At 44.6% G+C, this 23,982-nt stretch overlaps 1 protein-coding gene across 1 annotated transcript in view; it reads right to left on the reverse strand.

Moving 5' to 3' along the window:
- The window catches only part of CCDC173 (coiled-coil domain containing 173), a 115,963-nt gene that overhangs the window by 79,637 nt on the left and 12,344 nt on the right, over positions 1 to 23,982 (reverse strand). Inside the window, exon 2 of the mRNA XM_029605699.1 lies at positions 12,155 to 12,375. Within this exon, the coding sequence (XP_029461559.1) occupies positions 12,155 to 12,375 (221 nt within the window). The remainder of the gene's footprint in view (positions 1 to 12,154; positions 12,376 to 23,982) is intronic.

The following is a 23,982-nucleotide window of genomic DNA, read 5'->3' on the forward strand; positions in this document are numbered from 1 at the left end:
AATTATTCCTTACCTGCTAATTTTCGTTCCTGTAGTACCACGGATCAGTCCAGACGGTAGGTTATGTCCCCCGTCCAGCAGATGGAGTCAGACAAAGCTTCGGAGGGTGCTGCCTTATTTATTTATTTATTTATTTATTTGCTTTTATACCGACATTCGTAGGGGTACATCACATCGGTTCACATTGTAACAGAGAAATAGTATGACGGGTCATACTATTTTTACATTGTAACATTATTTTTTTAAATTAAACCTTGTAACATATATGCTTGATGCATAGAAACATTGTAACATTGTAACATAGATTAATTTATACATTGTAACATATATACATATATACATTCCCATAGAAGGTGGGGGATGGATTGTTTGGCGTAGAAAGAAAAGTTTTAGGATTGGGGGGGGGGCATTAGCCGAAAGACAGAAGGGCCAAGTTGAGAGGGCCGAAGATATTAGAGTGAAGGAGGGAGGGAGGAGCGGTGTGGAGGGGAAAGGGGGGGATGGGCTGGGTAACTGATGGGCAGGGGAGGGACAACGGGAGGAGTGAGTACAGGGGGCATGTACCAGGGCGGGCAAGGGCCGGGGGGGGGGGGGAGGGAGAGGGAGTTAGGTGGGGAGTTGGTAGGCTTTCTGGAAGAGCCAAGTTTTCAAATGCTTTTTGAATGTTTGGGGGGAGGGTTCCATTCTGAGGTGGAAAGGAAGCTGGTTCCAGAGGGATGGACCGGCTACAGAAAAGGAGCGTTATAAACGCTATGAGCGTTATGCCTTATAAACCAGTGCACCCTCTGCACTCTTCAGTAATAAGAATATCAGAGCAGTAGACACAGAGAAGGATGGATCAAGGAAACCAGAAACGTGCAACTTCAAACAGTGTATATGGAAAATGCACAAACTGATGCCAAAAGGCAAACTTGCAAAAAGAACTAGTGAACAGCCCCATGAAAGAGAGGCTACCACAGTGGTAAGTGAACAGAGAAGCAAAGGTAAGGAAGTCGAGCAGTAGATCCCAAACAGAAATCCCAGCAAGGCTTAGGGAGGGCGTCTGGACTGATCCGTGGTACTACAGGAACGAAAATTAGCAGGTAAGGAATAATTTTCTTTTCCTTGTACATACCCGGATCAGTCCAGATGGTGGGATGTACCAAAGCTTCCGTACTTAGGGTGGGCCCTTGAAAGACCTGCTCGAATGACCCTGTCGCCAAAGGAACCGAAAGACGACGACTGGAGATTCAAATGATAGTGCCTAGCAAATGTATGCAGTGACTTCCAGGTGGCCGCTCGGCATATCTCCTGGGAAGAAATGGACTGGCTCTCCGCCCAGGATGCCGCCTGAGAATGAAGAGAGTGGGCCCTGATGCCCAGCGGGGGTTGCCAACCCGCTCCTATATACGCTGCCACAATAGCTTCTTTCAGCCAGCAAGCAATTGTGGTCTTCGTAGCCTTGGATCCTTTCTTGGGACCATACCAAAGGACAAACAAATGATCCGACAGACGAAATTCATTAGTGACCTCCAGGTAACGGAGCAGGATGCGCTTGACATCAAGCTTACGGAGCTCTCATGGGTCGTCAGTGGAGAAAGAAGGGAGCTCCACCATCTGATTCAGATGAAATACAGAAACCACCTTTGGCAGAAACGAGGGCACCATGCGCAAGGTGACCCCAGAATCCGTGAAACGGAGGTAAGGCTCCCTGCAGGACAGCGCCTGGAGTTCTGAAACCCGGTGGACAGAGCAAATGGCCACGAGGAAAATCATCTTGAGGGTGAGATCCTTGAGGGTAGCGGCATGCAGAGGCTCGAAAGGAGGGCCTCCCAGGATCCGGAGGACCAAGTTGAGGCTCCAGGAAGGACAAGGAGCCTGAACCGGAGGCTTCAGATGTTTCACTCCCTTGAGGAACCGGACGATATCCGTATGAGAGGAAAGCGGAATTCCCTCCTGTCGATGTACCAGGGATCCAAGAGCAGAAACCTGAACCCGCAGAGAGTTGTAGGTGAGGCCCTTCTCCAGACCCGCCTGAAGGAATGAAAGGATGTGAGGTACAGAAGCCGTCCATGGTAGTGCTGAATGGGAAGTGCACCAGGATTCAAAAACTTTCCAAACCCGGACATAAGCAAGGGACGTAGAAGTCTTCCGAGCCTTGAGGAGAGTCGAAACTACGGCCTCCGGATATCCCCGGCATCTCAGTCTACGCCTCTCAAAAGCCAGGCCGCAAGACAAAAGCGATCTGCCTGGTCGAAAAATACTGGCCCTTGATGGAGTAGGCATGGCGGGCCGTCCACTGCTAGGTTGATCAGGTCCGCGAACCAAGGACGGCGGAGCCATTCCGGCGCCACTAGAATCACCGGACACTGGTGGACTTCGATTCTCTGGAGGACCTTGCCCACGAGGGGCCACGGTGGAAACACGTAGAGGAGAAGGTGACTTGGCCATGGAAACACTAGAGCATCCACTCCTTCCGCGCCGTGCTCCCTTCTGTGACTGAAGAACCGCGGAGTTTTTGCGTTGTGGGACGTGGCCATGAGATCCAGGTTAGGGGTCCCCCGACACTGGAGGAGGAGCTGCATCGCCTCCTCGGAGAGCTCCCACTCCCCGGGATCGAGATGTTGTTGACTTAGGAAGTCCGCCTGAATGTTGTCTACCCATGCAATGTGAGAGGCTGCCACCCAGGAGAGGTGGATCTCTGCCCATGCCATCAGCTTGTCAGTCTCCAACGAGACATGACAACTTCTCGTGCCCCCCTGGCGATTGATATACGCTACCGTGGTTGCGTTGTCCAAGAGAATTCTGACCACCCGATGATGGACGAAGGGAAGGAAACGCCTCCGCGCCAGACGAACCGCTCTGGTTTCCAAGCGATTGATCGGCCAAGTAGCTTGAGACCTCGTCCACTGCCCCTGAACTGAACTTGTCTGGCAAACTGCCCCCCAGCCGGAGAGACTGGCATCAGTGATGACCACAACCCAATCCGGAAGGTCCAAGGGCAATCCCTGCGCCAAGTGGAACGGGTATAGCCACCAAAGCAGGCTGTCTCTGGCGAGCTGCAGGAGTGGAAGGATGGCCTGGAACTCCTGCGACACCAGTTTCCATTGGGAGAGTAACGCTCTCTGTAGCGGACACATATGCGCAAAAGTCCAGGGTATGAGATCGATAGTGGATGCCATGGATCCCAGGACCTGTAGGTAATCCCAAGCCGTGGGAAAGGAGAGGCAAGAGAAGTGCTGAACCTGCGCCGAGAGCGACTGGGCCCGATCCGGCTGGAGGAAAACCTTGCCCGTTGCTGTGTCGAACCGTGCTCCCAGGAAGTCCAGAGACTGCGAAGGAGTAAGACTGCTCTTGACGTAGTTGATCACCCAACCGAGGGATTGTAAATGTACTACTCTTTTGATTGCCTGGTGACCCTGAATCAAAGTCTTCGCTCGAATGAGCTAGTCATCCAGATATGGGTGAACCAGAATTCCCTCCCATTAGAGAGCTGCCGCTACCACCACCATTATCTTCGTGAACGTTCGGGGGGGGGGGGGGGCGGTCACCAGGCCAAAGGGTAGAGCTTGGAACTGAAAATGTTGCCCTAGAATCTTGAATCGCAGGAAATGCTGATGCGGCTTTGAGGATGGGAATGTGAAGGTAAGCCTCCGTCAGATCCAGGGAGGCCAGGAATTCCCCCTGATAGACTGCAGCAATCGCCGAGCGCAAGGTCTCCATCCTGAAGTGAGGGACCTTCAGCGACTTGTTGACCAACTTGAGTTCCAGAATTGGGCGGAAGGATCCCTCCTTCTTGGGGACCATAAAGTAGACTGAATAATGGCCAGAGCCCACTTCCGTGGAGGGCACTGGGATGATTGCCCCGAGAGCTAGGAGTCTCTCGAGAGTCTGTCGTACAATGAGCTGCTTTTGGGGTGGCCCGCAGAGAGAGAAGAGGAATCTGTCTCTTGGGGGTCGAGCAAAGTCCAATGCGTAGCCGTGCCTTAGAATATCGAGGACTCACTGATCAGACGTGATCCGGACCCACTCCTCGTAGAAAAGGAGAAATCCGTCCCCCAATCCTGGGATTTGGGGAGTGGGCCAGTCTGGCATCATTGTGGAGTCTTGGAAGATGCCCTTTGTGCCATCCCCTCCCTTGCCGGTCTGTGGCCTCAAAAGGAACAGGACCAAGACTGAGATCGGGAAGAGGGCGCCCAAGGCATCGCCTATCTTGTGGTGTGGAAGCAGCGTTGACCGCGGAACCAGCTTCTGGAGGCATTGAACGATCTGGTAGTTCGCAGCCGATCTTTCGGGAGCCTATGTACCGTGTTCTCTCCGAGAGATTTGATTATCTGGTCCAGATCGTCCCCAAAAAGGAATTTCCCTTTAAAAGGAAGAGATCCCAATTGTGTCTTGGAGGAGGAATCTGCCTACCAGTTGCGGAACCAGAGAAGACGTCGGGCCGAGACTGCCGATACCATGGATCTGGCCAGAACTCGGAGGTCATAACGGCCTCCAAACGGTCAGCCTGACGAGCTTCCTCCAGTGGTAGCTCTTGAGAAGTGAGGAGCTGCTGCACCCAGCGAACTCCCGCTCTTTGTGCCAGTGAGCTACAGATGGTCGCACGGACTCCCAGTGTGGAAACTTCAAACACTCTTGAGATAGACCTCTAGCTTTCTGTCTTGCAGATCCCGTAGCGTTGTCCCTCCCGTCACCGGAATGGTTGTTCGCTTCATGACTGCTGAAACCGTGAAGTCGACCTTCGGGACCTTAAGCAGCTCTAGAAAGTCCTCAGGGAGGGGGTACAGTTTTTCCATTGCCCTGATGACCTTGAGGGAGGCTTCGGGCGAGTCCCATTCCCTGGCCAACAGCTAGAGAAAAGTAGGATGAGTAGGAAAGGCCCTGGTCGGAGGGCGGAGCCCTGCAAGCACGGGGTCTCTCTTCTTCCCCGGAGTGGGACCAGGCGGATCCAGAGGGGCCTCAATGTCCAGTTCTTGTAGGATATGTGGGATAAGGGTGTCCAACTCGTCTCTCTGGAAAATCCGCAACACCCTAGGGTCGTCCCCTTTCATCTGTGAAGCAAGCAGGGGATCATCCAGGTCCGGGTCTGGCACCAGATCCACCTCCCCCCCCCACAGGGGGGGGAGAACCAGACACACCCTAGAGGACCCCTGGGGGACTCCCACGGGAGGAGGGTCAGCCGTCCTGAAGACTTTGGGAGGCGGAGGCCCAGGAGCGGAATGCAGAGGCTGGGACATCCTGGCCAGATAGGCAATGTGCATGAGAAGCACAAAGTCTGTGGAAAACGGGGGTGGGCCCGAGGGAGGCAAAACCAAGGAATCCCCAGAAGGCAAGACGGGCCCCAGAGAGGGAACCGGTGTTAAAACTGGAGGTAAAAGCGTAGAAATATCGTCCGATTCATCTTCTGGGGGAGCCGGGCCCGCCGGCTCTACATCCAAAATGGCCACCGTTCCCACGCTAAGCGGGATCAGGGCCTGCCTCTGCCTGTGAGAGTGCGCTTGGACGTGCGAAACTGAACATCCCGCCGGCTGCGAGGTGCCCTCTCCCCCAGGGAGGCACCTCATGTAGATCCCCTCGCGGGAGAGCCTTGACCCGGGCTCCCCGCACGCTGAACATCAGAAGGCCCCTGGCATGACCGGAAGGAGGGGAGGGGAGCCACGAGGAAATGACAGGCAGTGCCATGGGAAGCGGGAAGAGCCTCCGCTTACTAAATCACACCGACCCTAGGAGCTCCACAGGCGCCACAGAGGAATGTGACCTCTCTGCGGTTAGCAGCCCCAAGGAATGCGCGTCTCAGGGCCACGGGTCAGAACGCAGCAGCGGGGGAGAGGTTGAAACCTCCAACATGCACCCCCAGTAGAGCTGTATTGGGAAATAAACCTGAAAGGACCAAATAAGTACACAAACTTACCCCGTACAGCCAAGGTGAAGGGAAAAAACAGACAGAGAGAGAGAGAGGGAACAGATCTGTCTGCAAGTTTAAAACAGTAAATTCTTTTTTTCTTTTTTCCCAAATCTAAAGAACTTGATCCATCTAAAGAAGCTTAAAAGTAGAAAGAGGAGAAAACAAGTACTCTAACAATGTACTGGGGAAACAGAGGTTCCCCTGCTCCTATCTGCTGGAGTCAGAAAGATACTGAAGAGTGGCAGAGGGTGCACTGATTTATAAGGCAGCACCCTCCGAAGCTTTGTCTGACTCCATCTGCTGGACGGGGGACATAACCCACCGTCTGGACTGAACCGGGTACGTACAGGGAAAATAAATTCTTCTCTCTCTTTCCCTCTCCCCTCTCCTGGGTCTAGACTCTCCCTGCTGAGAAAGTCCACTCTTATGTTTTCTTTTTCTGCAATGTGAGGCCAAGATTATCTGCAGATGACCTTCCGCCCATTCCATCAGCTGGTCTATTTCCTGTGACACTTGCTGGCTTTTGGTTCCTCCCTTGCAATTGATATAGGCCATGGTTGTCGCATTGTTCAACATCATGCGAACCGCTTGATTCTGCAGCCTATGGCTGAACTGCAAGCATGCCAGCCCTACCACCCGAGCCTCCAGGCAATTGATGTTCCAGTGGGACTCTTTGGCATTCTAGTGCCTTTTTTAATGCATGAAATATATTTATCTAGTCTTCCAAGATGATATTTTAAAAAAAAGTCCACATATTTTTAACCTTGACAACGGTAGAGATAATTTTCAAAATGATTTGTGTGTATAAAACTGGGTTTTACGTGCATAAATTACCTTTTGAAAATTGCTACTTTTATTCGTGCAACTCCTTTGAACATTCGTTCTTTAAGGCTGAATTTTCCAAATTTACATGCAAAAAAAGCTTTTGAAAATTGCTATAGTATATGCTATTTTTATGCATGTAACTCCTTTGAAAATTCACTCCACTACCTTTTGGGGTTTTTTCTAATGTCCTTATTTTATCCTAGTTAAATGCTACTGCTGCATTTTAATTAGTATCTGCCCTCCAGTGATTGTCAGATTTAATTGTATTGTGATCACTGTTGCTAAGCAGATAAACATCTTTTACCCTTTGAACCAGGTCCTGTGTTCCACTGAGAACTAAATCTAAAGTAGTTCTCCCCCATCTCTGGGTCCAGATCAGCTGCTGCATTAAACAGTCATTTATAGAATCTAAGAACTTTACCTCCTGAGTATGTCCTGATGTGACATTTACCCAATCAATATTGGGATAACTGAAATCTAATCCAAACAATGTGGAACCCAGTAAATATTTTAAATAATAGCCTAAGAAGGTGTCAGCAAGCCTGACGTTGTGTGACTTCTAAATGAGAGACACCAACCGGTCTTCTAATCATTCACTTTCATTATCTTTTAATACTTCAAAAATTATTTTTATAACATTTTTTCAATTTTTCGTAAAATAGTCCTCCATCCATAGAGATTATCTCGACCCAGACACTTGAAAATAATTGTTTACATAGCCCAACACGGCCAGTGTTTCGCTTATTAGCTTCTTCAGGGGCATGCGAAAAACATTTGAACAAGAGTCTTTTACCTATAAAAAATAATATTGTTCTTAGAATAATAACATCAAGAAGATGAAAGAGTACTTATCTTGAATTGGTAGGGCTATCCTTTTAAATGGGGCGTAACATCTCGACCATCTCATCAAGGAAACAAAGGAGGAACTGAAGTCATACCAAGTATGTAAAACATCCATGACGCGTTTCCTGTATTGATCTGTTAAACATAATAAAAAAATGAATTTATCCCAAAGAGACATGTAAATCTAACTCAGTATTCAGACCTGCTGGTGCAACAGTATTTAGTCTATAGATCCAGCATTGTTCTGACTGCAATAATATTCGTTCTCGATCTCCGCCGCGCCAATGTAATGGTATATGGTCAATTGCACAAAATTGTAAATCACTAAAACAGTGCCCAAATTCAGTACAGTGAGTGACTAAAGATTCGTCAACCCTGACATTCTTTATGTTGGACCAGTGCTCAATCATCCTTGTCTTTAAAAGACGTTTTGTTTTGCCAATATAAAGTAGTAAACAAGGGCATTGAATTAAATACACAACCATCGTAGAATTACATATAGTATTGTGTTTAAGAATAATTCTATAGCTGGATTTCACAGTCAGAGAATCTTGAATCGACATTGAAGAAGTACACAATGAACAGTTATTACATGGATGGTGTGATCCAATCAAGATGTTCTCTGATTCCGGATTGATAGAACTATCAGATCTCACTAGCATGTTTTTCAAATTTGTGGCGCGCGAGAAGGTAATGCGTGGAGGTATCTTAAAGATGTCGTACGTCTGTAGGACGTGCCAGTACTTCAGAATAGAATGACGAATCGCTGGAGCAGGTGAAGAATAAGGTAAAACGCAAGTATGACGTGAAGAATCCTCCACCGGATGTGGGAGAAAAAGCCAAATTATTGCAGTCAGAACAACGCTGGATCTATAGACTAAATACTGTTGCACCAGCGGGTCTGAATGCTGAGTTAGATTTACATGTCTTTTTGGGATAAATTCATTTTTTTATTATGTTTAACAGATCAATACAGGAAACGCGTCATGGATGTTTTACATACTTGGTGACGTCTTATAGTAGTTGAGGATTTAAAGAGACGCGAGCCTTGGCTTCAGTTCCTCCTTTGTTTCCTTGATGAGATGGTCAAGACGTTACGCCCCGTTTAAAAGGTTAGCCCGCATAACCAGATTCATTTCCTGTTGGGTCTGAAATGTTACTAATAAAGTAATCCGATCCAAAATCTCATCCTATGTTTCTTCCAAATATTGAGTTAAATTCTGGAAATGTATAGGTTGCTTAGATTCAGTATTTTTACTTCATTTTGCTTATAAGGTAATTGAATTATTTTCTTTATAACAGGAAGTTTTTCAGAGGAAATTTTTAAATTTTTTTTCCAAATATTTTTTAAAAGTTGTCAATAAATTTTCCTCTCTTAATTTAGGGAAATTTAATAACCTAATATTCAAATGGTTTACTGTATTTTCTAAGTACTCTATTTTCCTCAAAGTGGCAGATCTTTCATGAGTAATAGTAGTGGTTAGATCTTTTAAACCTCTAACTTCCCCTTCCAAAGAAATAATCTGTATGCACTGATCCGAAAGGATCCGTTGATGATCTTGAGTAACAGAGTCCAGTTTATTAGACACATGCTGTAATAACTTTGATTGTTCTTGAATGTTATATGCCAATCTTTTCATTAGATCTGCCAAAGAATCTAATGTTACAGCTGATTTTTCTCCAATCCCCGCTAGGATGCTGTTTCCTTCATCCAGATTTAATTTAAAATCTGGAGTCGAAGACCTAGCTTTCTCCAAACTACCCTCAATGTTCCCAGCATGCTGGGGTAATGGGGCGAGAGTTTCTCCTCCTACTCCAGCAACATTCGAAGGAGTTTGTGGGGAAGCTATAATCAGCTGGTCAGGTAGGGGTGGGCTTAGTGATATTTCCCCTGGTGAAACTTGTGTTTCTCCCACATTCCCACCTATGGGATTTGCCAAGCCCTGAGTTGATGTTGAAACAGCATACTCAGGAATAAATCTTTGTTGTAGCGAAGGTGATTGTTCTGCTGGGTATACTCTCACCTTGGCTTTACGTTTATGAGGCATATTGTACTAAAAAGATTAAATATACAAAGAATATATCCAGAGATACCCTTCCACGTTACCAAACCTAAAATTCGCCTCTTGGTGGGACAGCTATCACAAAAAATAACAATTTAAACAGAAATATTAAAATCTATTAGCCTTCACAAACTAACCCAAACTAATCCGGGCTAAGCCGGGCAAAGCCATGAGTGCGGCTTTGGCGGCGCGCCGGCGGCAGTGGCGTGCCAATCAGTGCCAGTCTTAGAGGCACTCTCCAGCCCCTCCCACTGACGTCAGGGTCCAGATGGTAATTCAATGAGAATAAACTCACCCAATGAGGAAACAGTACTTCAAGCAGGCTCTGAAGTTCTTTTTTTTTCAGGTAATTAGCTGTCCTGGTTATGCAGGCATATTTTAAAAACATGAGTATTGAATTTTTAGGTGGTAAGGTCAGGGTATACCCCGACCTTGCCAGAAATACTCAGATTAGACGCAAAGCTTTTCTTTCTTTAAAGCCTAGCGTCATGGCATTGGGGGCAACTATGGTTGTAAAATACCCATGTAAATGTGTAATAAAACAGGGAAATGTTTTTATTTTCTTTGAGGTATCTCAATTGCAAGATTTTCTGAATGCTAGGATGCAGATATCTATTAAAGATGGTGGTGTAAGTAATTAGTATATTGTTGAAACTTTCATGAATATCCAAATTATTCTACTATAATGTTTAAAAAAAAAAAAAACATTTTTCCTCACTTACAAATTTCGTCCTCTTGGAATTGCCTCTATGATGTTTAGTTTTTGAACAAATATGTTTACTTCTTATCTGTAAGTTGTGTAATTAGAATGTATGTTCAAAACTTTAATATTTCATTTTGCAAAGTTGATTCTTACCTTGTAATAGTTTTGAAAAACTAATAAAGAAAAAAAAATAAAAATAATAAAAGGATAGCCCTACCAATTCAAGATAAGTACTCTTTCATCTTATTGATGTTATTATTCTAAAAACAATATTATTTTTTTATAGGTAAAAGACTCTTGTTCAAATGTTTTTCGCATGCCCCTGAGGAAGCTAATAAGCGAAACACTGGCCGTGTTGGGCTATGTAAACAATTATTTTCAAGAGTCTGGGTCGTGATAATCTCTATGGATGGAGGACTATTTTAAGAAAAATTGAAAAAATGTTATAAAAATAATTTCTGAAGTATTAAAAGATGATGAAAGTGAATGATTAGAAGACCGGTTGGTGTCTCATTTAGAAGTCACACAACGTCAGGCTTGCTGACACCTTTTTAGGCTATTATTTAAAATATTTACTGGGTTCCACATTGTTTGGATTTGACTTTGTTTGTTGTGGTTAACCGTCGACTCCCTTTGTTTAAGTTGTGGATAACTGAAATCTCCCATTATTATTGTTGCACTCTAGTCTTGGATCCCCTTACCATAAATAACAATGAGTTGGATTGGGTCAGGGCCAAAATGGGCTGGAAATACAAGGAAGAGGTTGCCTGACCAGAAAACAAAGGCATTATGGGGCCGATGCAATAAATTTGCATAGAAAGCAGGCACTGAACAGTCAGCGCCCGCTCGCTTAACGCGCCCCAGGCCATGCAATATGTAAATGATGGTGTCGCAACCCTAGCGCCTCCTTGCTTACGAGAACCCAAATCGGTTTTAGTGATTTGGCAGTCTCCTGGCAAGGAAAACAGATGCAGAGGGTTCAGGAAACGAATGCTTGTCAGTCAAGCGTCGTTTCCTGAACCTGACTCTCTGTTTTTTGGGGGGTTTTTGTTTTGTTTTGTTTTTTTTAACTTTTTTGTGTCTTTGATTTTTCATCCTACTTAATATCACAATGATAGATGATAGTTAAATGTGCGTCCAAGACGCACATTTTTTTTTTTTTTGCATCAGGGGTGAATGCCTAATAGCCTCATTAACATGCATTTGCACGTGATGAGCGCTATTAGATTCACTCCACGTTGGATGCGTGTTGAATATGTGCTAATCCCTTTATTGCATTAGGGGATTGATTAGAACCTATTCTACCCGCGTCCGACTGCAGGTTAACAGTGCGCTCAGCTGAGCACACTGTATTGCATCGGCCCCTATGTTAGAGGCTATTCTGAATCTTGAAGTTGTATTATCTTGCAACTTTAAATGAAACAATTATTAGAAGTAGAGCCACTAGTCTTAAGATGCCTTCTTCCTCCAGTTAACCGTGTTTGGTCAAAGTTCAACATAACTAATAAAAAATGTAGTCACATTGATTTCTACTTTTATACAGATAGATAAAATGTGCAAGGTCTAGATTTTTTTTACTTAAAAAAATGCAAGCCCTGCCAATTATTTGTCTCTCTTGATGCTGGACAATAACGAGAACACAGACTATTGATTGCTGACCTCTAATAACAGGATCAGCATCATCACAGTAAATCTGCCATTATCATCACAGTATTGGTACTGAGTATCTCAGTGATAAACAATCACATTCTGAAAATATCTAAATGTTGTTTCTGCAAATTTAATGGAAGCTTAGTGAATTACCTTCTACAATCAATTTCAAGTTTTACTTACTGCAATTGTGTTGGTCCAGTGTTTCACAACTTCTTTAGAACGTAAATGCAAATCTTTCTTTTCTTTCATTTCAGCAAGAATACGTTTTATTTCTTTATCTGGATTGTTGAGATTATCTTTAATTCTTTCCCACTCTTGCTTTGGAAGTACGGTAACCTGACGAAGATCTCTCGCCTTTGAAATCAATTGTTCATCTGGAGCTATTTCAAAATGCTTTGCTTCTATCACCACAATGAACAAAAAATAACATACAATACATAAATAGTTTTACATTTTAATTAGATGTACTATGTGTATTCTACCATATGTTAAGAGACATTTTAAATTGACTGACTTGAAAAATTGGAAATATAAAGTCAATTTCTCTGATCATAGGAAAGGTAATTTTCAAAGTCATTTCCAAGGGTAAAACAGTGATTTACTCATAAAAATGGGCTCCCTATAGGCGGGTAAAAGTACATGCGTAGGGGCTGTGGTATGGATATTTAGTGTATTTATAGTTAAAGCATGAAGACATCTAGATGTACAGTAAAGATAGGGTTAATGGAGAAACAGATATTCTTAAGACATTTTCTCCTGGAAACAGATATTTTCTGCTGCCTTGGAATAAGTAAAAGGAAACAGAGAAACAGCTGCAGACGTGCTGTGTGAGCTACTTCCATTGAAGCTAGTGTGGCTGAGCGTGGCTGATAAACATGCTGTTTTGAACACAAATCAAAAGGAAAGAATGGTATATTAAGGATAGTGAAAGGCAGAATATCTGCCTGACTCCAGATGAGAGGTGGTCCACGAGCTCATATTCCCTTGGACAAATATTCTACAGCAAGGGAGAGAAGGAAAGAAGTCTCAACATATTGCTAAAGGAACGTATGTAAATATATTTCTGTTACTTTCCTTATTTCTCTATAATATTCCAATTTGTCAGTAATTATGCATTAGTGATATGTATGTAAACGCTTTCTGCTTAGTCTGTGATTGTGAATAAATGTTTTATAGCCAACATCTACCTCCAGTATCACGTGATCCTTATGAACCTCTGGGATTGGCAATACACCAGGTGTGCTCAGCCTAGTGCACAGCTTGATACTCGGTTGGACGCACTAGAATAACTCCCAATGTAGTAATAGGATTAGCACGTCCAAAACGCCGTCCAAACAAGCGCGTAGCTAATAGTGCTCATCACATGTAAATGGCATGTAGATGAGTCTGTTCACTATTACCCCCATGTGACATGTTATGTCACATGGGGGTAATATGACATGACATGTTATTACCCCTTTTGACATGTTATGTCAAAAGACATAACATGTCACAAGGTAACTTCAGGGCATAAGACACATTAAGACTTTAAGGAAACACTTGAGTACCCTCTCTTCCGTACCACACTCTTTAAGGAGACACTCGATCCTTAAAGATCTTTAAGGAGTCTTAATCACCCATTACTTCCGTATTATATCCTGCCAACCTTGATTCAACGCCTCTCATCCTTCCTTTCTACATACTCCTCCACCCCTCCAACACACAGCCATATTCTCATTGCTACCTTATGCCTTATGATTGCACTATGCCTTATCCACTATGCAGCTGCATAATAACACTTCACTAAACTTATTTTGACTTTACACACACAGCCGCCCCAGTTGTCGCAACTCTATATATTATGTTATTTACTGATGAAGCATGTCACTATTTGTTATTGTTGAATTGTTGACCTGTTCCATGTTTATTGCTCAATGTTCTACTCTATATATTATATTATATATATATTCTACTCTATATATATATTATGTTATTCACTGATGAAGCATTTCACCAATTTGTTATTGTTGAATTGTTGACCCGTTCTATGTTTATTGCTCAATGTTCTACGTTCGATGTAACGCTATAGCCGCGACTGTCCTGTTCAATTGTAAACCGATATGATTTGATATCTTTGTTCAAGAATGTCGGTATAGAAAAATTCTAAATAAATAAATAAATTTAAAAAATCACTGTGCACCCAACATGCACTTTTTAACAGGGGAAAATTTTTCGATTGCCCTGGAGCAGGCATAAAATCTTGCCACATGTCAAGGGCTCAGCTTAAAAAATACTGCTTTTCTGTGGTACCTCTTACTTAGTATCGTTGCAAAACTAAGTAGGAGGAACTGCAGAAAGCAGCACCATTCAAAATTAAAAATGTTTGCCCGAAAAAAAAAATTTTCTGGGCGCACAATACACATGCACAATATTCACTCTCCAGGCAGTGTATGTGTGCTTGTATATTGTGCCGGTCAATTAGCTGCTGCGGGATAAAACAGACATGCATATCAAGCGTCTATTTTCCTACCCCGCACACAGTCACATGTCCTCAGCGCCCGTTGCCAAGGATGCGCTAGGAACTCACAATTTCCCCAGTGCGTCCTTTTTAATGGGGCAGTTCATTAGCATATTTCATCGTGCGCCCAGGAGAGTTTGATCGATGCACATTAGGAAAATGGGCACTCAATCAAGAGCGCTCATTTTTAGTGTTTATAGTGCATTGGCCTGATAAGCTGTAGTGGTCATGTTTCATTATTTTCTAAGGGCCAGATTTTTGTAACTATGCACCGGCGTAGATTTGTGCGCACAATCTATGCCCGATTTTATAACATGCATGCGCAGCCGCTCATGTTATAAAATCCGGGGGTTGGCACACGCAAGGGGGTGCACACTTGTGCACCTTGCGCGTGCCGAGCCCTAGGAGAGCCCCAATGGCTTTTCCCATTCCCTCCGAAGCTGCTCCGAAATCAGAGAGGCCTCGGAAGGAGCTTTCCTTCCGCCCCCCCCCCCACCTTCCCCTCCCTTCCCCTATCTAACACAACCCCCAGCCCTACCTAAATCCCCCCCTTATCTTTATTTTTTTTATTTGCAGGCGTAGGTTGCGCGCACCGGCCGAGTGCCAGCGTGCGATCCCCCGGCATGGCCGCTATGCCGGAGGCCTTGGTCCTGCTCTCTTCCTGCCCCCGGACCTCCCCGCCCACTCCCCACCCCTTTTTTCAAGCCCCGAGACATATGCACGTCCCAGGGCTTGCGTGCGTCACTGGGCCTATCCAAAATAGGCTCGGTGCACGCAAGAGCGGGTTTCAAAGGGTTACGCGTGTAACTCTTTTAAAATCCACCCCTTAGTGTATTTGTGTGATCCAGACTACAAGACAAAAACTACCATTCTTCTTACCCACTACAGGGACTTTGTGTATGTAAATTTTACCAATAATGGAAAGAGGTGTTCTTGTGGGCAGGCTGAGGAGGAGTTTGGGACTAAGAGCATACTTTTTTATTTTCAAAAGCATGTGCTTAATTTTTCTCCAGAAAACTATCTGCACAAGTTAGCAGGGATAGATGCGTGCAGGTAGTTTTTCTGTAGAATTTTCAAAGTGAAAGTATATGTACACTTTTGCTTTAAAAATCAGTGCAAAATCTGTATATAAAAATTGCCTGCAAACTTTGATTTCATATGGACAATTAAAATTACCCCACAGGGAGGCAAATTTCAAACTGCCCGCAATACTCCGAATTCTAAGTGTACACATGTGCTTTTATTTTGAAAACCGCCTAAGGAAAAACTACTCGCAGAGATTCGGCACCTGCCTTTTCTGTGGATACTTTTTCCAGCAAAAACTATGGATGTAGTTTTCTTCCTCAACCTCACTTCACCCTGGGAATGCCTCCACTATAACATGGGTAAAATTATGGGCATAATCAGGATGCTTTTTGCCCATGGCAATCCCTCTGAAAATTGCCCTCCTAGTTACATAATTACATAACTTTAGAAGGAGAAACTAGAAAATTATTTATTTTCTACATTGGTAAGCACTTTCTTCCATATATGTGATACAAAGCTGTCAAATGTCCCTACATCCCACTGAGCACAGAAGATATCTTCAGCAGGCACACATCTCTTCTGCACATTTAGTTGGGTTTTGCAGCACTACAACTGCATTAAAATGGTATTTTATTCTAAGTCAGCAATTTGAAATGTAAAATTAGGCCTTACCTGATAATTTCCTTTCCTTGAGTCCTACTAGAACAGTCTTTATCAATGGGATATTTCTGCTCCACAGCTGCCAGAGACAGAGGACACACCTACATTATTTTCACTCCCATGATGCCACTCCTGGATATAAGAGAGTTGTGCCTGAGACAGACACCAGTACCCTGTCATAGTAGTAGGTGAAGCCACAAAATGAACCAAGAAATTGCATAGCATTCACTTAATAATTGGAAATTAAATTCATTTTGGAACTGGTCACCATCCCTTTTTTTTTTTATAATGAAACAGAAAATAGGGGTGGGGAGGAACTCCCTGGTACATCTGTACTGCTGCTTCCTTAGGCTATGTTTGTTCCTAATTTCTGTATTCTTCACATTTTTTGGGGGGGGTGGGGTTTGAGGCACCAAGGGGTACTCAAATTATCTTTCCCAGACATATAGGGTAAAAGGGAAGTCAGACAAAACAAGGCAGAACAAGAGGACGAAAGGCAAAATATACATTGCCTACCAGGCCGATGCAATATCTGTGCGGGAAAAATGGGCGCTGATGATTGAGCGCCCACTTTCCTAACGCGCGTCCATCCACCTTTCCTGGGCATGCGATGCAGTAGGCAAATGAGCTGCTGAGTTAAAAAGGAGACAGGCACTAGGGGAAATTGTGCATTCCTAGTGTCACTTCAACATCGGGTGCCCGGGAGAAGTGGCTGTGAATGGGTTAGGAAAACGGATGCTCAATTTTACGAACGTCCATTTTCCTAACCCGTGTACAGCCAAACCTGACTGCTGTCAAGACTTTTTTTTCTTCATGTTGTTGCTTTCTGTGGTTCCTCTGACTTAATATCGCCATAGTATTAAGTCAGAGGAACCATAGATAAGCAGTATTTTCTGCATTTTTGTTCAACTTTTGGAGTTCCTCAAAACTTAACACCAGCTCCAGGGCTGGCGTTAATTTTTGAGGGTTAAAATGTGCACGTATGTACGAATATTTTTTCATCAGGCGTAATAGCTAATAGAGATGTGCTTCGGGTAAAAATTTCGTATCGGGCTTCGTTTCGGTCCCCCCCCGCAGGAATGTCGTTTTTCCTGTGGTTTGGGTTTGTTTTTTTTCGGGGTCCCTGATTTTTGGGTTAGTGCACACTATCGGGAGTTAGTGCACACTAACCTAGCAGAGTAAGGGGCAGATTTTATAAATCTGCGCACACACGTACTTTTGTTTGCGCACCAGGCGCGAGCAAGAGTACGTGGGATTTCAATAGATACGCACGTAGCCGCGCGTATCCATTAAAATCCAGGGTCGGCGCGTGCAAGGCTGCCCAAAATCGGCAGCCTGCGCACGCCAAGCCGCGCAGCCTGCCTCCGTTCCCTCCGAGGCCGCTCTGAAATCGGAGCGGCCTCGGAGGGAACTTTCCTTCCATCCCCCCGCACCTTCCCTTCCCTTACCTAACCCACCCCCTGGCCCTATCTAAACCCCCCCCCCCTAACTTTGCGCGCACCGGGTCGGCTGCCATGCTCCATGTTCCGGTCCGGGGGCTGGTCCGGAGGCCGTGGCCACGCCCCCGGCCGAAACCACGCCCGCGGCGCTGCCCCCAAAATGCCGCGTCACTCGTGACACGCCCCCGAAATGCCGCATCACTCCCAGCAAGCCCCAGGACTTACGCGCGCCGCCGAGCCTATGCAAAATAGGCTCGGCGCGCGCAGGGGGGGGTTTGGGATAGGTTTTCGGGGGGTACGCGCGTATCCCTTTGAAAATCTACCCCTTAGTGCGCACTAACTCAAAAATGAATTTTTTCCGAAATTTCTGAAAAAAATCAATCTTTTTTCGGTTCTTCCGAACCATTCCAAATTAGGAAATTTCGTTGACATTACCTAATTCGGGGAAAATGATTGCACATCCCTAATAGCCTCATCAACATGATATTTATATGTGATGAGTGCTATTGGCTATACCTTGGTTTGGTCGCACGTTTCCCCTTATTGCATCAGGGGTTATGGACACACATCTAAAATGTGCATCCTACTGCGGATTATCCTGTGCACTAGCCTGTGCATGGATTTGCATTGGCCTGTTAGTAAGAAGTTAAGATCCATTGATTTTATTTGAAACGTCTCTGCACCAATAAAGCGTTGAAAAAGACCAAGGCATCTATTCCTTTTGTGTTCACCAAGATTACAAGGAGCAGCAGTGGAATTTGAACCTTCCCTGGTTCTAGCCGCTGCTCTAACAACTAGGCTACTCCTCCATTCTCTACGGGCCATATTCTTTAGTGCCTCATGAAGTGATAAAGCCTTGTGCGGCCTGCGAACCTCCAGTAAAATGGAGTTGCCCTCAGCTAGGTTCACTACCTTGGTGGCCAAGATTTTCAGTAAGCTCAAGACATCTGCAATGAGAATTGTTAGCTCCTTCTTTCTAAACAATCTCACAATTGGATTGCTCCTCCTCAGAAGAATATTCTCCTTCCTTCTAGGAGCTTGCCTTATTACTATGGGCAGAATCCTCTGATGTCATCCTGGACTCAGAAGAGGCAGACGGTGGTTCTCGCTTTCTTCAGGCTGGCTCCCGTATCTTCCAAGTAAAGCAAAGGGTGGTGATGGAAGCATGGGGCTCTGCTTTCTGCATTGAGCAAGAGACGTTATGCATGAGCACTACCAACTCCAGTGAAAAATTCTGAGGGGCCATGAATCTTTCTTCATTTGGAGAATGGACCTTTACCTCCAGGACTTTGGGAGCCTGCCTAACTGCTGGGGAGACTGAAGGTGTATTGTAAATATTATAGATCAGATATATGTTTAAAGGATTTAGTATAAATGACTGTATCAAATCACTTTATATGAGTTAAAAGAAGTTGGATCATATTTAAATTTTTGAAAAAAATAGAGCTATGATTATAAGACAATGGTGAAAAATTACACAGTTGCTCATACTCTAAGAGCTCATTAACCACATATATTACTGCCCTTCCAAACAATATCTCTTCCTAGTATTTTGTTGCACCCAATATCTTTTTTTTATAACAACGTTATTATATTTTTAATCTTGTCTCTTACACAAGTGAAAAGAGAACCCTTACAGCACAAATAAAAAAGGTGCACTGTCTAGGCATATGAAAGTGTCCTATCTGGACAGTAAATTTTACACCCAAGAAAATCATGAGTGAAAGAGGGACTCTGTTTAAAATGAAATGGGTAAATAGACTGGCACTACCATTTGCAGCTGGTGATCCTCTAATGCAACTATGTCTATAATCTGTTTTGTTCTTTTTAAAATGTTATTCTTACTGGTAACATCCTAAAAAAATATCGTGTGAAATTTCTGGCAGGACTGTACCATAATTGACTTGTTGTATATCTCAGTTCTTCCACTGGTTAAATGTGGGAACACTCGTATCTTCCATTCAGGGATTAATTCCCATAGTGCTTTTACTTTTTTATTATTCAGATCCCTATTTTCAAAAGATTTTCTCCCAATCTGTACCTGCAGCACAACATTTGAAATTATTATTATTATTATTTTTGGCTTTTATATACCGATCTTCTTACATTAGATGCAAATCAAACTGGTTTACAATGAAACAACAGGTTTGCTTGAGGGCAATTACATAGAACAAAAAATGTCTAAAAAACTATGAGCAATTACATAGAACAGAGCATAACTAAAGAACTTGAGTAACCTAGTATAAGATATTACATGATATCGTACAATATGCGTTATATAGCAAAACAACTTTTAGTTACATAGCAAAAAACTTTTGAGATTAAAGTGAGACTGCCTTGGTTAACAGGCGGGTTCTGGAAATGCTAGGCTGAATAACCAAGTTTTGAGTTTTTTCTTGAAAGAGATTGGACAGGGGTCTTGTCGTAGATCCGGAGGGAGCGAGTTCCATTGGGTAGGGCCTGCTGTGGAGAGGGCCCTATTCCTTAGAGAAGTTTTAGCTTGTGGGATGAATAGGGTGCCTTGGTATGCTTTTCTTATCGGTCTCGAGGAGTTGTTAGTGTGGAACTGGAAGGTAAGGTCCAATGGGGCTAGGTTGTGTAAGGTTTTGTGCATGATGGTTAGGATTTTGTAGAGAACTCTATATTTGATAGGGATCCAGTTGAGGTTGTAGAGTATGGGCGTGATGTGGTCCCTCTTTTTTGAGTTTGTCAGGATCCTGGCGGCTGAATTCTGTAACATCTGTAGTGGCTTGATGGTGACTTCAGGAAGCCCGAGTAACAGGGAGTTACAGTAGTCAATTTTGGAGAGTATAATTGATTGAAGAACCAGACGGAAATCATGTGAGTGCAGAAGGGGTTTTAGCTTTTTGAGAACTTGTAATTTGAAAAAGCACTCTTTGGTCGTGTTGTTTACAAATCTTTTGAGGTTGAGCTGGTTGTCCAGGAGCACCCCTAGATCTCTGACATAAGACAGGTTTTTGAGGTTGTCCAGGATAGTTAAAGGGGAGTTGGGGGTAACGTGACTGTTTTCCTGTGATTGCCCCACAGGGAGAGAGGTTGTCTCTTTAGTGAGAAAGTTGTCTTCATGGGAGATGATAAGGATTTCGGTCTTGTCTTTGTTGATGATTAGGTTAAGTTTCGAGAGGAGTGAGCTGATTTCTTGGAAACAACTGTCCCAGAATTGTAGGGATTTATGTAGAGACTCCTTAATGGGGATGAGAATTTGAACATCATCCGCGTATATGAAGTGCTTGATTTTAAGCTTGGAAAGGAGATGGCAAAGAGGAAGAAGATATATGTTGAAGAGGGTAAGTGAGAGGGAAGAGCCTTGAGGGACTCCCAGGTTAGAGTTGATTGGGTGTGATTCTTTGTTATTGATTTTTACCTTGAATGATCTGTTGCTAAGAAATGAGTGAAACCAGGCGAGAGCTGTACCCGAGATCCCAATGTCTGTGAGCCGGTCTAGAAGGATGGCATGGTTGACCGTATCGAAGGCAGCCGACAGATCAAGGAGAATGAGTAGGTGAGGTTGTCTTTTGTCCATGTTCAATATGATGGAGTCCATGAGAGAGATCAGAAGTGATTCCGTGTTTAGGGATTTGCGAAATCCGTATTGTGAAGGTGCCAGGATCTTGTGTTCCTCCAGGTATTCTGTGAGTTGTTTATTCACTATTTTCTCCATAATCTTGGCAATGATGGGTAGTTTGGCTATGGGACGGAAATTAGCCGGGTCTGAAGTTGATAAAGTGGGTTTTTTTAGGAGTGGTTTCAGGATGACCTGCTTTAGCGAATCAGAAACTAGACCTTGGGCTAACAAACAGTTGATGATTTTTGCTATGGGTTTCGCAACGGTCTTTGGGATTGAGATAAGGAGATTAGATGGGATGGTGTCAAGAGGATGGGATGAGGGTTTGAGTTTCTTTAGAATATTTTCAACTTCGAGTGATGAGGTAGTCTCGAAGGATTCTAACCCTGCGACCTGGTGAGATAATGGGGTGGAAAACGGTCTGGTGAGATTGATGATTTTGTTTTCAAAGAAGGTGGCCAGTTCAGTGACTTTGCTGAGAGCTTGGTCATCTGGAATGGATGGTGGAGTTGGTCTGGAAAGCGCAGAGGTGTAAGAGAAAAGAGCTTTGGAGTCGAAGCTGAAATGGTGGATTTTTTTGGCAAAGAAGTCTTTCTTTGTTTTGAAGATGGAGTTCCTGGAGTTGTTGAGGGTGGATTTGTAGCTTGCTAGAGTTGTGGAACAGGGGTTTCTGCGCCAAATATGTTCTTTGTTTCTGAGGTCTAGTTTGATAGCCTGCAGTTCAGGTGTTAACCAAGGTTTTCTGTTGTCCTGGGCTTTGTGAATCTCCTTGGTGGTTAGAGGGCAGGTTTGGTCTGCAACTTTGTTGGTGATTGAATGCCATGAGGTAATGGCTGTATTTGCATATGAGAGATCGAGCTGTGGAAGTTCTTTGGATAGTTGATTAGCTAGGGTGTCTGACGAGCAGGGTTTCCTAAATTGAACTGTGGTTTTGGGGAAGGAGGAGGGAAGAGTGTCTGTTATCTTGAGGACCGTAGTGATGATTTGGTGGTCCGACCAGGGTACCGGTGTGCAGGTGGGAGAGGATGAGAGAGAGATGCCATCATTCACGAATATCAGGTCCAGTGTATGGCCTGCTTTGTGAGTTGGGTTATTGATGATCTGTTTGAAGCCCAAATGCCGAAGTGAAGATAGGAGAGTCTCACAGTTAGAGGAGCGTATGGCTGAGTCTACATGTAAGTTGAAGTCTCCCATTAATAGTGCAGGGGAATCATAGTTGATGTGTTTGGCTACATATTCTATGAGGGGTGATGGGTCGGTTTCGAGATTACCGGGTGGAGCGTAGATAAGGCAAATTTGGATCTGTTTGGATTTGAAATACGCACATTCTATGTTAGAAATATGATTTGAATGTTGAAGGGTGATCTTTAGGCCTTTCTTGGCTGCAAGGAGAAGTCTGCCTCCTCTTTTTTTGGGTCTGGGAATCGAGAAAATATCATAGATTTGTATGGGAAGTTGATTTAGAAGAACTGAGTCTGTGGGTTTTAACCAGGTTTCTGTGATGGCACAGATGTCTGGAGCGGCCTCTGAGAGATAGTCATTAAGAATGTGGGATTTTTTCGAGAGGGATTGTGCATTGAAAAGGGTCAAGGTGAAGAGAGAGAGGCCAAGAAGTTGTGTGATCGGTGAAAGAATGATAGGGATTAGCCTCTTCTGCTGGATGGTGTGAAGTGGAGGAGGTATCTCTTTATTTCTGAGGTGTGTGTAGATGATGGGGATGGTAAGGGAGTGCATTTTAGGGTGGAGCGAAGAGCTGGAAGATGATAAGACCTGGCCAAGAAGGTTTCTGAAGTAGTCCGAGTTGGATTTAGGGTTCCACTAGAAGCTATTGTTGATTGGATGGTGGAGTGAGCCGCTTCTATTATGGTGGCGACCGGAGGCCAGCTCGTTGGGCCTGAGGAGCGTCTGGGTTGAATGGACGTAACGAAGCAGTGGTCTCGTGGTCTGTGGCGGCCCTGCAGTGGGAAGGCTACCAGGTACAAGTGGCCTTACCCAGGTGGGATTGGGGCGTCTACTGCATAGGCCGACCCAGCCGCGATCGGGGTTGATGAGAGGGAAAGAAGCCGGTAATAAGCTGGATTTATAGCCCTCTTGCGTTACCTGTGTGAGATTGCTGAAATACCGTCTGAGGGGGCGATCATTGTGAGAGAAAGACCACTAGATTGATTCCTCAGGGTGTCTAAGCGGGGCCATGCAAATTCGACGGTTAGAGGGACTTTAGGTAGAAGAAGGTGAAGCAAGGTGCGCACAAAGGTGCCCACGAAGGGGCACACAAAGGGGCCTGCCCCTTTGTCGTGCTCCTTCGGCGCGTGACGCCGGGAGGGCGGGAGGGATTTTAAATCCCCTGCGGTCGCTTGTTCTTGACGTCTCCGGATGCGCCCAGCTCTTGATTGGCTGCTGCGCTGGGAGGAGGAGACATGGTGTGCGGTCTGAAGCTCCGGCGCGTTGGAGGCGAGGCGAATGGCCCGAAGAAGATGGAGATGAGGCGAATGGCCTGAAGCTCCTGCGCGCTGGGATAGGAGCGAAGGATTCATCTCGTGGTCGGCGGGGGAGCCCGTAGGAGGTGAGAGCAGGTTTAAATGGCCTTACCCCGACGGGCTTGACATAATTGTCATAGCTGGGGCTCAAAAGGGGTGGGGTGGGGAAACAAACCCCTAAAGAAAAGGAAAATCAAACCACTTAAAATTAAATTGATTTAATGGTTAGGATTCAGACCTATAAGATGTCAAATCATTTGGCCAGTCGTGGACTTGCTGTGTTCTACAGTAATATTATTTATTATATTTAAATTATTGATTCT

The sequence above is a fragment of the Rhinatrema bivittatum genome, chromosome 6, assembly GCF_901001135.1.
Source record: "Rhinatrema bivittatum chromosome 6, aRhiBiv1.1, whole genome shotgun sequence".
NCBI classification, from domain to species: domain Eukaryota; kingdom Metazoa; phylum Chordata; class Amphibia; order Gymnophiona; family Rhinatrematidae; genus Rhinatrema; species Rhinatrema bivittatum.